The sequence below is a fragment of the Eumetopias jubatus genome, unplaced genomic scaffold (assembly GCF_037043125.1).
Source record: "Eumetopias jubatus isolate StellerSeaLion01/CBP00866 unplaced genomic scaffold, mEumJub1_p1.0 scaffold_5, whole genome shotgun sequence".
Taxonomy (NCBI): Eukaryota; Metazoa; Chordata; class Mammalia; order Carnivora; family Otariidae; genus Eumetopias; species Eumetopias jubatus.
Window position 1 is genome coordinate 125,793,438 of NW_028274811.1, and position 15,857 is coordinate 125,809,294.

The following is a 15,857-nucleotide window of genomic DNA, read 5'->3' on the forward strand; positions in this document are numbered from 1 at the left end:
ATCTCCACTGCCATCTTCCTAAATTTGGTCTCGGGTGATAGAAACCAGGAGTAGTCTATAGTACTACCATGTATATAGATATGTATATATAGATGTATATACATCACCTGGGGATCATGTCAAATACAAATGCTCATTCTGTAGGTCTGGGGTGGGGCCCGAGAGTCTGCATTTCTAACAAGCACCCTTTAATGCTACTGGTCAATCTGGACCACTTGTTGAGGACCAACAATCTCTAAAACTATGTATGGGCCACAGCCTGAGTTCAGGAACTTCCTGATATTAAAAGAAGAAGAAATAGAGGAGCTCAATGAGGAGAAGTGAGAAGAAAACTAGGGGTAAGAATAAGGTAATGAGTGAAAGGAAAAAGAAAGACTCTTGAGGGACAATGAGACATTTCCCCTAGACTAACATTGGGGTGCCTGCATGTAACATTGGACGGGAAAGGAGGAGGGCAGGGAATCTGACTTTTAGTGAATGTCTTCTGTGCAAACTGCAGTCTGATAATATTGCTATATGTTTATGGATGGATGGATAGCTAGATCGATTGATAGATATGGAATATACTGTAAATATCTGGATATACAGAGAGATGTGTGCTTATATGGAGAATGGATGGATGGATGGACAGATAGACAGATGGATAGATGAGGTTCTGCTTTGTTCCAAACAGGTTTGAAGAGGGAACTGTACTCGGTGCTCCCATATGCATATACTGCTTCAATCCTCATGACCAACTTTTAAAAATATATACAGAGAGAGGTGATAAAGCTGAGGCTTAGGGTAATTAAAAACAAAAACAAAACCAAAAAGCAGCTCCAGGACTATTCGACTTCAGAGCTCGGAAATCCATGCTTTGACCAGTCCCAGAGCCGGACACAAGTAAGAGAGGCAGGGGCATAAAGAGCAGTATTGGAGCCTGGGGTAAGAGTGCACAGCGAGAAGAAATTAGAGAAGAGGATGTGGCAGACATGTGGATAGGTTCAGGAAGATGGGGAAAGGAAAATGCAGGACTTGCCAGGGCCTTGGTCCAAGTGGATAATTCTAGTCCTGGTAGCAATTAAGAAGTGACCCATTTGGCAAAGCCTGCCCCTCTGCAGGGGGGTGGTTGCCACTCTCTTTCCTGCCAACACTGTTTCCATAATCTTTCTGGCCCTGGCTAGACTAGCCTGTTTCTGCCCAGCATGGATGACTCAGTTTTCACCTTTCCTAAACTACCAATGCAGCAAAGAGGTGGTCTGCAGGACTCTACGTGGGAGAGACTGTGTAACAAAAACTTGGGGCCCTTAGCAGCACCTACCCCCACCCCCACTGGGACTCTGAGTCAATGGTACTCCAGGTTCAGAGTCTTCCTCCTCTTCTGGATCTGCTTTTGGCTCCATAGATCCTTTTGAACCTCCTTCTCTGAGATGATTCATTGAAAAAATCCTCCAGTTACTTCCCTAGATGAAGCAGTTTTCTCAGAGACCGTCAATTAAACATAAGGAAATTAGGGCAGGGACAAGGCCTTACAACCCACCTAAAATTGGGGGAGGGGAAATTATGGTACATATTAGAAAAGGAGAAAAAGAAGTTTATATTCACTCACCTTCGGCCTCATCTTGTACCATTTGTCCTCTCTACCTTGCCTTGCAAGGTGTCTTGTACACAGTCAACCCTCAATACACATTTTTTGAATAAATGAGTCGATTAATAAATACATCAGAAAGAAAAAAGGATAAATTTAAAAATATAAAATCATAAGAACCTTGTTTTATTTTGAAATTTTCCTACCGGGTCAAGTAAGAAAACTGTTATGGATCTGATGGCTTGATAAATGTGTTTACTTTTGGCGTTGACTTTGGAGCCAAAAGAGTTGCTTGGGAGAATCAAGATGGAGGAGGAGGTATGGAGAGACTCTGCTTTCCAAACCCTGTACCTCGCGTGTCAAGGAGAGACGGTGGCTGTGCTGAGGCTACTGTACCTTCAATCAGACAATGTACACCTCCGTCCTTGCACAGCAGCTGGCACAAAAAAGATGCTCAATAAACATTCACTGAATTAATGAATAAAAGTGATATACTTACTCTATCATATGTCCTTCAAGCTGCAAGTAACCCTTAATGCTGCCCGGAGGATTGCTTTTGCCTGTGTTTAGCTGAACGTTTTGATCAAGGGAAAGTCAACCTGTCCTTTGTCTAAGATTAGGCCTCGTCATGTTATTTTAGGCCTAACTATCCCAAGTCCAGTTTAGAAGAGGCCAATTTATAATTCTAATTCATAAGTATTCCCCTGAACATTCATGAAGACTATTTTCTTTTGAAGTCACTAGAGTCCTCATTTCTTAAATCTAATGTAATTGCTGGAAGAGGAGCTTGTTCAAGAAGGAACAAAGAACTGAGCTATAGTTTAATATGGGTGGGAATGCCAATATGTTTTTGTGCATTTTCTGCTGGGGCTCGCTTGACTCCAAGGGCAGACAATGGGGTAAGCACTTGCATGAAAAAGTGAACAGTTTACCTCACTGGACTGAAAAAAGGTACCCAAGCTCACGGGGCCCAGGAGCTTGGCAAGGGTAGTCTGGCAGAATTTTGACACTCTCTTTTGGGATTAGATTATGGGGAACTGGAGAACCCCTTTCTGGCATATAAAAAAATGTAATTGTCTGGTAGTTCCTTGAAACTCAGTAAGAGTTTTATTTATTCAGCCCAGGGACGGCAAATTACCTTGGCTTGTGTGACAGGACAATATATTGATAATGGCTGCTGGAAACCTCTAATGAGAAAAATTCTGAGATCATATTTGGGCTCATTAAGAAAGAGTTGTCATTTATGCTTCAATTTAAAAAAGAAAGAAAGAAAGTGTTGTCATAAGTTGGCAATGTCAGCTAAGATTTTTGGAATGGGGATTGGTGGCATGCCCCATATTTAATATCCTTTCTTTAAAGATTTTTTTCTCCTTTTTTTTTTTTTTTGGTCTTGTAGAAATCTAAGTAATTATATCCAAAAATTCATTTAATTGTCCCATAAGCTCTGTGAGATAAGTACTGTTATAATCTTCATTTTGTTTTCAGATGAAGAAACTAAAGGTACAAACATATTATTTCCCCAAGTATTAGTGCTACACATGCCCACCTAACTTCAGGGCCCAGGCTTTTAACAAACATGTCATTTTCCCTTAGAATTCTGGAGTGCTGATATTTAAGGTTGTTATCACCCTATAGCAAATGAGTTTCTCTAGGTTGTCTTACCTAAGATGGGAAAATACAAAAGATTGATAAGGTCAACAGGGCTAAAGACAAAAGACCAAGATTAATTCCTAGTCTAAATACTGAAAACATGGCTTAGTATATAACTATTCCAATCAAGGAAATATGGATTATTTCTGGATCATTCTAAGGATGGAACACAATACATCTCTACCATTTTTACCTTGAGCTCCAACCCAAGTAGAAGAACTATTCTTAGGTGAGATTTTTCACCCCTTGCAATTTTTCATTCTAAAAGCAAGATGTTAATCATGATGTCCTAATGATAGTCTAAATGCAGGTAATTATACTTTGTTTTCCTTAAACACTTAAAGTGTTCTTTTAATGGAATGATCTCACTATTTATGGAAACACATTATTATCGCTTTCCCCAAGTATTTGTTTCTGTAATTAACTGTTAAAATCATTTGTAAATACACAAGTTACAGTGTCTATGTAAAAACAGTTTAGATTTTACCCAAAGGCAGGAAAAATGCAAAACGAAACAAAAAAATCTTCAAATATTCTTAGCTGGTGTTAGAAATGTCCGAATAGAGTTTGACTTTTTGCCTGTTCTCTTTCTTTTACAGAAAAATCTGTCATTGCTCAACCAATATTCATTTTTGCAAAGAGAGAACAAACTTTTAAGGTAAGATCAAGCTAATTTTCTTTGTTTGACTTTTACTTTGACAAAGAAAATGATGTTTCAAGAAGCTAGTGATGCTGAATGATATCAGGGTTGCCTTAGTTCATCCTCGTGCTCTTCATGTAGCAGAGCAGGGCCTCTAGAATATTTATATAGTAGGTTTTTACTGGCAGCAATTTGGCCTAAGTGGGAGGCCAGAGGCCTGCCTTGTCTTGAAGCTATGAATAACATGCCATCTTTACCAAAATTATAGGGTTTATTTGGAGTGACTCGGAAAGGGGCGGGACTTAAAGAGGTTAGCAGGGTCGAGACTCCTCCTGGGTCTCCACCACTGACCTTGCTTAAAACCGGGGATAAAATAGGTTCTAAACTTCGGTGCTTGATTCAGAAGGGATCTTAAGGACCCCATCTGCATCATACTTTAGTACCACCTGCTTTGAAAGACCAACGATAGGATTAATAGCTTTCCCACTTTAGCTTGATTCGTATTTTCCTGTTATTTGTTCCCACTTATGCGAGTCATTTACCCTACTACCCACAAAACTCACTACAGAAGCTCAAACCCCAAGCCCTGGTTGAAAAGTCAGTTTCCTGGGCCCCACCCCAGGCCAGCTGCTTCAGATCTTGAGAGCTCGGTTTCAAAATCTTCCTTTTAAACAAGTTCTGACAAGGGATTCTGCAGTCACTGAAATACAAAACCGCTAAGACTAAGACTTTGCTTTGTCTTGAACATATGCCTAGGAGTAAAGGAGTAGAGGTGAGTGGCTTTGTCCTGGCCTAGCTGAATAGACCTGGCTTCTGAGAATTCTCTTCTAAAGTGACAGGGTAGAACTCTTGACGTAAAAACGGCACTCAGCTCTCATCGGCAGCTTTGTTTCCTTCCAGAGACCTGCAGAAGACACCGCATATGAAGCAGCAGAGCATGGTAATGACTTACATCCTGTATTTCAAAACCAATCTTCAGACAAGGAAAATAAGCAGGCACAAATATTTTGGCATGTGGCAAGAACTGGGTAAAAACTTCATGGTTTTGCTTGTGTTTAAACACCAAAATAAACTGGCTTTTGTTTTGAAAGATGACACGTAGGTCCCAAGAACACTGACGTTAGCAAAGCTAAGGTCCCTTCTTTCTACATTGCCTGGGTCTCAACACACCAAACACGTTCTCTACACAATCTCAAAAGTCATATGCAGTTTCTTGCCGAAGCCACTTGTTTCTAAGTGTTTCTTAGGAGGATGATATGCCTATCGCTTTATAATCACCAAGCTATTAACCCCAGCATTTAAACTTGGGCTTCAGGAGTTAACATGTTAGCAGATGATGATCTATGTAGGCAAAAGGTAATTCTATTTATTCTTCCATATCTTGGGTTGAGGATAATTTGTTATTGCCAGCAATTTTACCTGTCATGTTGAATTTCTTGCAGAATGCAATGGTTTTCTAAGAAAGCGTGTACGGTCTTCATCTTTTACTTTGCATACTACAGACCCTCAGTCCCAAGGAGGTAGGTATAGACCTGACTGTTGGCTGTTCACTGTTATGTTTTCTCTGAGTGTGAAATTACTGAGAAACTTTTCAAATGGAAATGTTTAAAAGTCTACCCGTCGGAGAGTGTTTATAATAAATTATTGTATGAAAATAGCAGTCTATAAGATGGATTGTACAGTGAGTCACTATTTAAAAATTCAATTTATCATCATTGGATGAAAGATGGAAAGGACATCAGCCATAATGTCAGCAATGGTTATCTTAGGTAATGGGATTACAAGCAATTTGGGGTTTCCCACCCACTCCGCATTTTGTCATGTTTCCAAAGTGTCTGCATTAAGGATGCATTAGCTTTGTAATTAGGGGAAACTGACATTTCTCCCTAAGTTACCATCTCCTTAAACAGATAGATGTCTGCCTTGAAAAGAACACTTTAAGAACATTATATACTGTATTCTGAGTAAACCAGTAACTCAGTTTGCCTCTCTTCTACACTCAAAGCACTCCGTGATTCCTTTTATACATGACCGCATTGTCCTCTGCCTTGTAAGAAAGCTACTTCTGTGTATGTCTGTCTCCTTCACTGTGCCTTCCTTGAGGTCATCTTCATGCCTGATAGAGTGTCTTACACACGGTGAGCAGTCCAATATTTATTGAATCGAATAGAAATTAATTTATAATTCTCACCACAAGCACATTTTATTTCTATTGATTAAAAAAATACAAAAGCTTTTCTAAATTAGTGATATAGAAATTTTGCTGAAACAGCAAAAGTCCAAATCAAAAGAAACACAAACACCCACTTCCTCACTGACTTCAGTTTGCGATTTGCTTCTAGCATCAACCTTGTCCCAGAATCGAATGAGATCATCATCCTTCACCAACCTCCTGACCTTCCCCCCTTCTGGGCCAGGTAATAAACAGCTTCCAGAACCTCAAGCCTGACACTCTGACTTTTCAAAATTCATTCTCATTGATGGTGTGCTTTCTTACTCAGTTTCTATTAAATGCTGGCATTTTAGTGGCAAATAAAATAGAGGCAAAGTATGATTAGAAGAATGCCTTATGAATTCCAACTCCACAAATCCAGACAGTGCATGTGTTTATTTTTGGCAGAAAATTTGAATTTGATGATGTTTTTAAGGAATTCATGTTTATGATAGCAATATGTTATATAAGGCAGCTCCATAAGATAACTTGCTTTATTTTACTCATTATTATTCATCTGTACAGTTTATAATATATGCAGTACTCAAAATATACAGCTATACTTTATTTTTTTAAAGATTTTATTTATTTATTTGACAGAGAGAGACACAGCGAGAGAGGGAACACAAGCAGGGGGAGCGGGAGAGGGAGAAGCAGGCTTCCGGCAGAGCAGGGAGCCCGACGTGGGGCTCGATCCCAGGACCCTGGGATCATGACCTGAGCCGAAGGCAGACAATTAATGACTGAGCCACCCAGGCGCCCCTACAGCTATATTTTGAATTCTTATTCTAAAGTTTATGCTTTAAGTGAATATTCTAAGGTTTAACATATGATTCCTTTTATTTTCACTTATTTTTTTAGAATATGATTACTTAACCTTTTCACTAAAACATTACTTCTTTTTATTTGAAATTTATAGTGCTTTGTTAAGTAAATCTATCTTATCACAAAATATTTGAAATGATTGGAACATTACATTAAAATTACAATTTTATATTCTTTTTGTTTTTGTTTCTACTGAACAACCAGCTGCCTTTTCCAAGTTAAGCTTGCCACTAAGAAATAAAAAATACAAACTATTCACTTCTTTTTAAATGGTCCCTCTCTACCTGGGAGCCATAGGGTCTTCAAACTAATGAATTTATATTCTTATTAATAGTTCCAAACATGACTGAGCAACATATATGTCAGATAACTTTCAGATACAGAAGAAATACTTTCCAGCTCAATAGACCCCCTTTAAACTTGACTGACAAGTTACAGACATTAAGAGGAATAGGGTCCCTAACCCTAGAGAATTTGTTTTATTTTATTTGTGCATAAAGTAAAGGGATGGATATAAGTTATCTGAATAACTGCTTAGATTATTATTTTAAATTAGACACACACATACACAAAAAGATTAAATAAAGGAACATTGATATCAGTAAGTACCATCCCATTTTATGTTGTGTGGAATGTTGGTGGTATTGGAACGGAGAAAAATAGTACAATTTGATATGGCCCATTTGTTACTGGTTTTTAATAATAAGGATCATAAAGATTTAATTGAACTTTGAATTAGAGAAGCAATTCTACGCCAACATTTATAATATGTTTTAATACTTAAAAGAAGCAGTTCTTATTCTTTTCTCATTTCCATTAATCAAATGCTCAAAGGTTGCTGTTTCTGCAATTTGCAGCCAAGAGGTGGGTGATCTCTTTGAAATGTATAATAATCCTATACTTGCAGCAACCACCATAGTCTTACGCCACCAACACACTTGATAGAAAAATCCCCTAGCATGACAGTCATCTCTCTCTAGATATCACTAGATTGGGGAAAGTGGCAGAATTTGCTAATAGTTTCATAACATTTTATAAGAAATACATATTAATGCACATGGAGGGTTCACTACCATCAGATTTTATAATATGTATTCATTTCAGTGCTCATTTTCGCGATTCTAAAAAAAAGTGCCTGTTCAATTAGTGGACCAATTTTCATTTACGTTTCTGAAAGTAAACAGAACTATGTGGCAAAACTCACTGCCATCACCCTTTTTTAGCGCAGCGCACTGCCTACAGTTTTTAGTGCCAACAGCGACATCTACTGGTAAGTTTAGTACAGGACCGTTAAAACCCGGATTCTGTAGAAACTTAGATTTAAAATGTGCTAAATATTTTTTCTTACAGTGAAGAAAAACAATGTTTTTATGATATCAACTCTTGTGCAAAGGAATGTGGATATGAACAGTACAGATCAAGGTATGTAGTTTATTACAAGAGCCTCTGAAATTTTACATTTTACATTTATATTTTAATTTGTTGGGTGTGTGTGTTGGGGTCTGAAGGTAGGGCCGAGTGACAAAACATGAAAAAACAAATTTGGTAAGCCAAGTCCCATGGCCAAAATGAATAGGTATTGGGTAAAAGCTAGGGCAGTAGTAAGCATTAAGAAATTCACTGGCTATTTTGACATTGATCAGTTAACATTAATCCCTCATTTAATGATGACTTTAGAAAACAAACATTAAATTAGTAAAAAATATGGAGGAAGAAGTATTTCACAATAAAGATATATTGACTCTTTAATTCTGTTCTTTTAAGGTCCTGTGAAACATTCCGAACATGTCCTAAGACCTGCTATTTTGCAGCCACCTCAAGCTCAAAGGTGTGAAAAAGTAAGAAAAACATTTGGACACAATACCTTGGAATCCTGCAAGACTAAGGAAAAAACAAAAAATAAGGTAAGAAAACCTCCTTTGGTGGGATTGACATCAAGTCTCCATCTTTCATTTAGTAGATTATTGTGGGCTCTACATTCAGAGTTAGGGGCTGCCTGACCTTTGTTCTGTTGCTGAAGCAGACTATAGATAGCAAACAGCCCTCGGTGACCTAATTAAAGTTGTCCTCTTAAATTGGAGAGTTGTTCCTAGGAACTAGTTTTGTGGTTTCTCCTAAGCTGTAAAGTTGAGGCCCTTTTGGTAGAAACCTCTGGGCTCTTGTTCTAGTGCACTGACCCCACATGAGAACAGGGGGAGCAATGAGATGGCCAGGACCAGGAGCCACGAGTCAAAAAAGGAACAGAAGTTTTCTGCATCCCCAGCTGGTCGACATCCCAGTGTGGCTTTGCCAGTTTAGGTCACACCAGGGATTCATCCAGACCCATCTTCATGGATAGCGGGAGCAGAGGACTACCTGCTTGGAGTTGGGAATTGGGAGGACTGGGGAAGCTTCTGAAGACAGAGAAGAAGTCTCCCTTCCAATGGTTGTGGGTGGCTGAATCCCTCACTGTGGGCCTGTCTAGGGAGATTGATTGGCATTTTGCTCAAGCCATGCAGATATGGGTTTGGGGATATTCTGTTGCCGTGTCTTCCGGAAGCCAATACTTGAGAGGAATGGCACCCAAGATTTTCAGAGTAATTCCATCCTTCATTTGTTTCCAGCTGAACTGTCGAGGGTTGGTCACCTGTTTTGTTTTGTTTTTCCATACTGAACATGAAGACAGCGACACATGGAAATTAAAAATACCAGTCATTTCATCAATGCAATGAAAAAAAAAATCAGATTGGTACTAATCCTACCTCTGCCCCTATCTAACTTAGGTTTACATTCTTGGACAAAACACCCAATCTTCTCTTTTTAACAGTGAAGTGAGAGAGTTGAACTTGGTCAGCATTTGACAACATTTTTGTAATTCCAAACATTTTTCTTTGTAAGATACGATCTCATGAGACTCATTATGAATTTTAAAAATCATTTCATTATTTCTGCATGGTATATGGTGTGATTTTTAAGTAAAAAATATTTTAAATTTCAAATCAACATATTAAACATTTTTGTTTAAATATAACCTAATAATCATAACCATATTACGTAACTTCTCACTTTTATCCATTTAATAAGTGATGCATGTTGTTTAGTGTTAAGGTATGTAAGAAAAAGTATGGATGTGTTGACTAATTTCTAAAATGTTATTATGTTGCACATGATTTTGGAACAGGATGTACTATAAATTATAGATTAAATTTTTTGTTACATGTTATGATATAAAAAGTAAATCAATATTTCTTCTTTGGCATGGCTTATTGGAATATTGCATTATGTATTTTTAAAATAAAATTTATTAATATTTTTCTTTAATTTTCCTTCTAAATGATAAAGAATAAGAGAAATTTTCAGGTAATTGTTTGTAAGCATTTCTTCTTGAATAAATCTATCAAACATATGAATGGTACTTTTTCCTATTTAGTGAACAGCTTAACTGTATGTGCCCATTATTGAATTTCCTCTAACAATGACCTTTGAAGATTTAAAGACATACTATACAAAATGCAATGTAAGGACTCTGACAAAATAATGAAATTTATAGATCTAGGGAAAATTATCTCTAGATGAATAATAGTTCATAGAACTATTATTTTCATGTTCCTTAATGACTTGTATATAAAATCAGCAATTTTTATTCACTGTCATTAATCAACGGTCACTTATTATGTACAATTTAAATAATACATGCCTAATAGAAACTGTTTTAAGTACAAAGGAGTAAAAACTACCATTTTGGCTAAGAGATAAATCATCTGAGTGAATCATGAGCATGCGCTTTGATCTCTGCTAACCAACAACATATATTCTCTTCATACATACTTCTCAGCTCTCAAATTCTGTTATAAAGGGAAAAATGCTCAAAATTATTTATATTGATTGGTATAAAATTACAGTGGAAACGGACCCCAACTACCTTTAAAGATATGAACTCCTTGCAACATCTTTGCAAACCCCTGCTGGGGGAAGGGAGGTGTTCATAAAACATTGGAGATACTAGATCCGATCATTCATAGGGCTCCTTCCAGTTCTAAAATTGCTCACGTCTTCATTTATACATTAATTAGGTAATATACATTTGCATATACATCAGACAGAGTAACTAGTTGATTAAGTTACCAGTCAAAAATTTTTAGATGAAGAGATGAATGGGATTTCCTCTAATGTTTAATGACCATGCTGGTGAAGCTCTTAGGGTATTTTCGGGATTAAATAGTCCTGAAGGATATATCTGTGAAGCTAAAAATGAGAATTAACTCCATGTGGCTAAAAAGATAAAAGTAACAAAAGGAGGTGGGATTTCTGAATATGGTGGCAAAGGGTATAGTCCCTGATGTCAGACAAACCCTGGCCCTGAGGTCAGCCCCATTCCTGGTTGCCCACACCTGGCCAAGTTATTTATACTCGTTAGGTCAGTTTACTCATCTGTAAACTATAAAATTTGGATGACAGACATACAACCTATATAGAGATGTTGTGAGGAGTAAATGAGATAATATACACAAAATGCTTGGGGTAGTGCTTGAACATAGTAACTTTTCAACACATTTAACTGTAACTATGTTTCCTTGTCTGATGCTCCTCCCTTAAGGCAATTGAAAGGAACTTTCTGATGAATTGCCTTTCTTTCAGATTTCTGTGGGGAACTCTTCTTTGCTAAGTGAAAATTTATCAAGTGCCAGAATTTCAGTCCAGCTGACTACTAACCAGAATTGTTTAGGTGCTACATCAGTAGGGTAAGTTAATGATGAGGACACAGAAAAGATATCCTTTTATTCTTGCTTTCTTTTATCATTATAATCGTTTATGGAAAATAGCTTTCTGATACTGCACAGGTGAATTGCTAAGACTTCTTTTTTTTAAGATCTTATTTATTTATCTGAGAGAGAGAGAGAACATGAGCTGGGGGAGTGGCAGATGGAGAGGGAGAGGCAGACTCCCCACTGAGCGAGGAGCCCGATGTGGGGCTTGAACCCAAGGCCCTGGGATCGTGACCTGAGCCGAAGGCAGACGCTTAACTGACTGAGCCACCCAGGCACCCCAAATTGCTAAGGTTTCTATTTGAGATTTTATAAAGGACACAAGTTTACAATGTCTTTCAAAATGTCTCTAATATTTAAAGATTATCATATTAATATTGGATTATCTCCATTGCTTTGTTGACTTGGGTGAGAATATTTCAAAAACATCCAGCTAAATTTTTATTTAGTTAGGAATTAATTGTCTGGCTGATAGATTAGCCTCCCCCTTCTGTGGTGTTCTTCTCCCCCCCCCGCCACTGCCATTTTTCATTATTTTGGGTGTTATTCCTTATTTATTGACATACATTGGATAGACAACAAAGAAAACAGTATAAATGTACAAAATGAAAGTTAGGATTTACCGCTATCACCAGCAAAGAAGGCATGTTTGATCTGAGGGAAGATTAAACTGAGCCATAGATATGACCAGACTCACATGATTAGGGCCCGTGTGAGTACCCCAGCACTTACCGACGGTGCACACTGGAGGTACAGCGGGGACCCCAGGCACATTGGCCTACAGATAGACAGCTGCGTATCTTTGTTCTCATCATGCAAAACACTTTTAGCAACAACAGCAACAAAGTTCCAGGATGAAAAAACCCCAATTAAACAAAAGCCCACTCAAGTATAACTGACAAGATAGATTGGCCGTGCTTTTGCCCTGGGGACCTCTGGTGGCTGGGAGCATTGGCCACTTGGGGAAGAGAACAGAAGAAATGAGAGACTGGAGAGGCTGTGCTGGAAAGGCAGGAAGATAAAGTCTGGGACAGCCCCTGGTCGATCACGCAGCCTGAACAGTGATAGGCATGACATGTGTTTGGACTGGTCTCCGTGTGTGCTGTCACAGCTGTCAGATATTTTAAATATCATCCCCGCGAGTACCTCAATTTTTCCTTCATTTCTCAGTAGCTGCAGATGAACAAGAGTTAGCAGATATTTTTATGCTTTACATAAATCTGTTAAATCATCTGATTATTTCATGTGCTAAGATCTATCATGGCTTTATCCATATATTTCAAATAGCAAATGTTCATTTCTTTTCCCCTAGATGTCAACCAAATGAAGATAAGTATTCTTTTAAAAGCTGCAGTTCTGATTTCGTGTTCGGAGAAAACATGGTAGAAAGAGTTTTGGTAAGAATTTTGGCATTATAAAGAATTATAAAAGCTGTCGCTTTGAGTTTCTGGAGGCATATTCATTAAAACAATGTTAAATTGGGGCATACTTTAACTCCTGAGTTCGAAGGCACATTTTCTTTCTTTAACCAGAAAGATTCTCCTGGGAAGCAAGTTCTAGTTGTTAGAATAATAGGCAGGAACCCAAGAGGAAGGGAATTGTATAATTATAACATTATTACTGATGAGAAATATCAAATAGTTCTTTGACGTGTGTTACACCCAAGGTACCCAAGGAAATCCCGGAATTATCTGCAATAGAGGAGCTTAACTGGTAATGATATTTTAATATCAGGTTTTCAATAGCATCTTTCATAACAAGATGCCTTAAAATCATTTGCCAATTTTTTCTTGTTAACCACAACCCTCCCCTTCAAGCTTTTTAGTGAAAAATATTATCATAACTTTTTTTTTTTTTGCAGGCTTTAAGAGGAAAATCATAGTACTTTACTTGCCTAGGGAAACATACTTGCCAAGTGAAAACCCCTAAGGACCTTTACCAGCATCCCTATTTAGTCTTGGGCGTCCTCCTCCATGAGGTGCTTGCCCCTGTGCCCTCCGCAGCTAGCATGCATTAGGACTGCTAGTTACATCAAGGATCCAGAGGAGGCTACACAGATTTTAAAACCTGCATAGAGGCTCAGAATAACAAAGGACCAACTCATGAGGTCTGTCTATTCCAAGTTTTTTAGGGCTTTCACAAATCAATCCCTTTTAAGACTTGGTTTATTCTACACCCCCCTCAGGCTAAACCCAAATTCCAAGAGTAGTGTCATAGCTTTTTGGCTTAGGGGCACCCTCTGTCACTCTCAAGATGAAGGGTAACTCCACAGTTCTAGAGCTGTTGATCCACATCTTTGGATCTGAACCAGAATGGACCAACTTCCAGAGTGAAGTTCTAGGCGATACATTTAGGCACATTTCTTCCATATTGTTTAGTCCTAAATTTGGCACTAGATTAACCACAGCTTCTGTAAGATGTCACAGACACAAATAAAATACTTTCCAAGCCTCACAGGATCAAATTTAACATCCAATTCAACTTAACAAACATGTTTTGTGTTCTTATGATGTCTAAAGCTCCGACATTGGTCTCAAGTTTGGCTGCATATTAACAATCATCTCGTGAATCTCTAAAGGATTTAGTATGCCTGGGCATTTCCCCAAACCAATTAGATCAGAGTCTCTGTGGGTGAGGCTAGGTGTCAGGTGATTTGAATGTACAGCCAGGATTGAAAAACACCTGGGTGTGTGGTTATGCAAAGCAAAAGGGAGACACTGTGCTCTAGAGGTGCTTATAATCTAAGGGGAGACAGAGACATACCTGAGCAAATGAACTACAGTTGGGATTAGAAATTTGCTTTGAGGAGGTACCCGTATACATTTCCTGTGGGCACTTTCAATCTGGCTTGCAAAGGAAAACTGAGCTTCCTGTCTCTTTAAGATGATAACATCCTAGGATAGCAGGAGCTGTAGTGATCACTTGTATGTGTCCTCTGCTTAATCCTATAATCCCATGACCTTGTGATCTGGGGGTCAGAATGCCCTCCTGACTCGTTTGCTGACCATGCACTGTTCCAGAGAGTCATGAAACTTTCTGTGCCTTTCTGTTTATTTTCTTAAAATGGAAATAATCACACTCATCTCTACCAATTTTAGCAGAATATCTTAGAATATCCAGTTAAATAATGTGGAAGAGTTTTGAGTTCATAAAGGAAAAGACAGAAACCCAAGTTCTGAAGTACTGTTCTAATTCCCTCTGTTCTGCGGGGGAATCTCCGGGATCATAAATGGCCGGGAAGTTACTCACTCTTTCTTCACAGGCCTTGGTTACAGCACCTGTGCAGGGCCCCGGGTGTGCTGCCTTAAAAGCGATTTTTGGCAGAAATTGTGTTAGAGGAAAAATTAAGATGAGCTCTGAGACAGTGAGTGGGTTCTCTGGGTAACTTGTATGATTATTTTGGATAGAGAGCGAGGCACTGGGAATACCGAAATGCCTTGAAACAGAGATGAGAGTTGCCTCTCCTTCGGGGCGTCAGGGTGGTCTGGTGGTAGCAGGGAACAGCTGCTACCTTCTTTCGGGTCTCTAAACCTTCTCGCCTTGGCCCTGGAATGAGATCCCCCCTGAAGTAGGCTGGTGGTAACCAGACTATGCTTCCTCAGAATCAGGACCAAGGTCCTGTGATGTGGTAGGAAGGATTTCCCCGTAGAGCACACTGGGAACCCAAAACAAAAACATCGCAGTAGAGTTTGCCGTGTTGAACTAGACGAAAGAAAGGTAACTTTGGCTTGCTGCAAATATATAGGGATAAAATTCTGTAATATATCTTTTTCCCTCACCCAGGATATTCAACATCTCACCCAACCTCAACTCGAAAATGACTCAAACACCAGGGAAAAACCGTTCAAATCCACTCTAGAATTTCCTGTCAACTCTCCAAATTCAAGTAAGAATTTTGTCATTTGTAAAAAAAAAAAAAAAAAAAGATTCAACTAGTGTATTTCCTGTTTTCCCATGTCATTTGTTTAATAGCTATAAAATACAAAAAAAAAACACAGCGCTTTAAAACTTTTTGGTAAAGCTTAAAGCATACAAATATGGTTGTATGATACATAAGCTTAAACATTTTTTTACTTGAGCATATGAGAAATAATTAAGAGATTTATCTAAACTCGAGTAGTTTCACTTTTGGGGAAACACTCATTTTTGTTTTGTTTTGTCTTTCAAAGATTTTATTTATTTGAAAGGGAGAGAGTGCGCTTGCGTGCGCGCGCACAA

At 38.3% G+C, this 15,857-nt stretch overlaps 1 protein-coding gene across 1 annotated transcript in view; it reads left to right on the top strand.

Annotated features, from left to right (window-relative positions):
• RANBP3L (RAN binding protein 3 like) overlaps nt 1–15,857 on the top strand; it is a 33,015-nt gene that overhangs the window by 7,949 nt on the left and 9,209 nt on the right. Inside the window, exons 3-10 of the mRNA XM_088023192.1 lie at nt 4,729–4,797; nt 5,300–5,377; nt 6,200–6,274; nt 8,245–8,316; nt 8,659–8,798; nt 11,512–11,615; nt 12,952–13,036; nt 15,423–15,525. Coding sequence (XP_087879318.1) covers nt 4,729–4,797; nt 5,300–5,377; nt 6,200–6,274; nt 8,245–8,316; nt 8,659–8,798; nt 11,512–11,615; nt 12,952–13,036; nt 15,423–15,525 — 726 coding nt within the window. The remainder of the gene's footprint in view (nt 1–4,728; nt 4,798–5,299; nt 5,378–6,199; nt 6,275–8,244; nt 8,317–8,658; nt 8,799–11,511; nt 11,616–12,951; nt 13,037–15,422; nt 15,526–15,857) is intronic.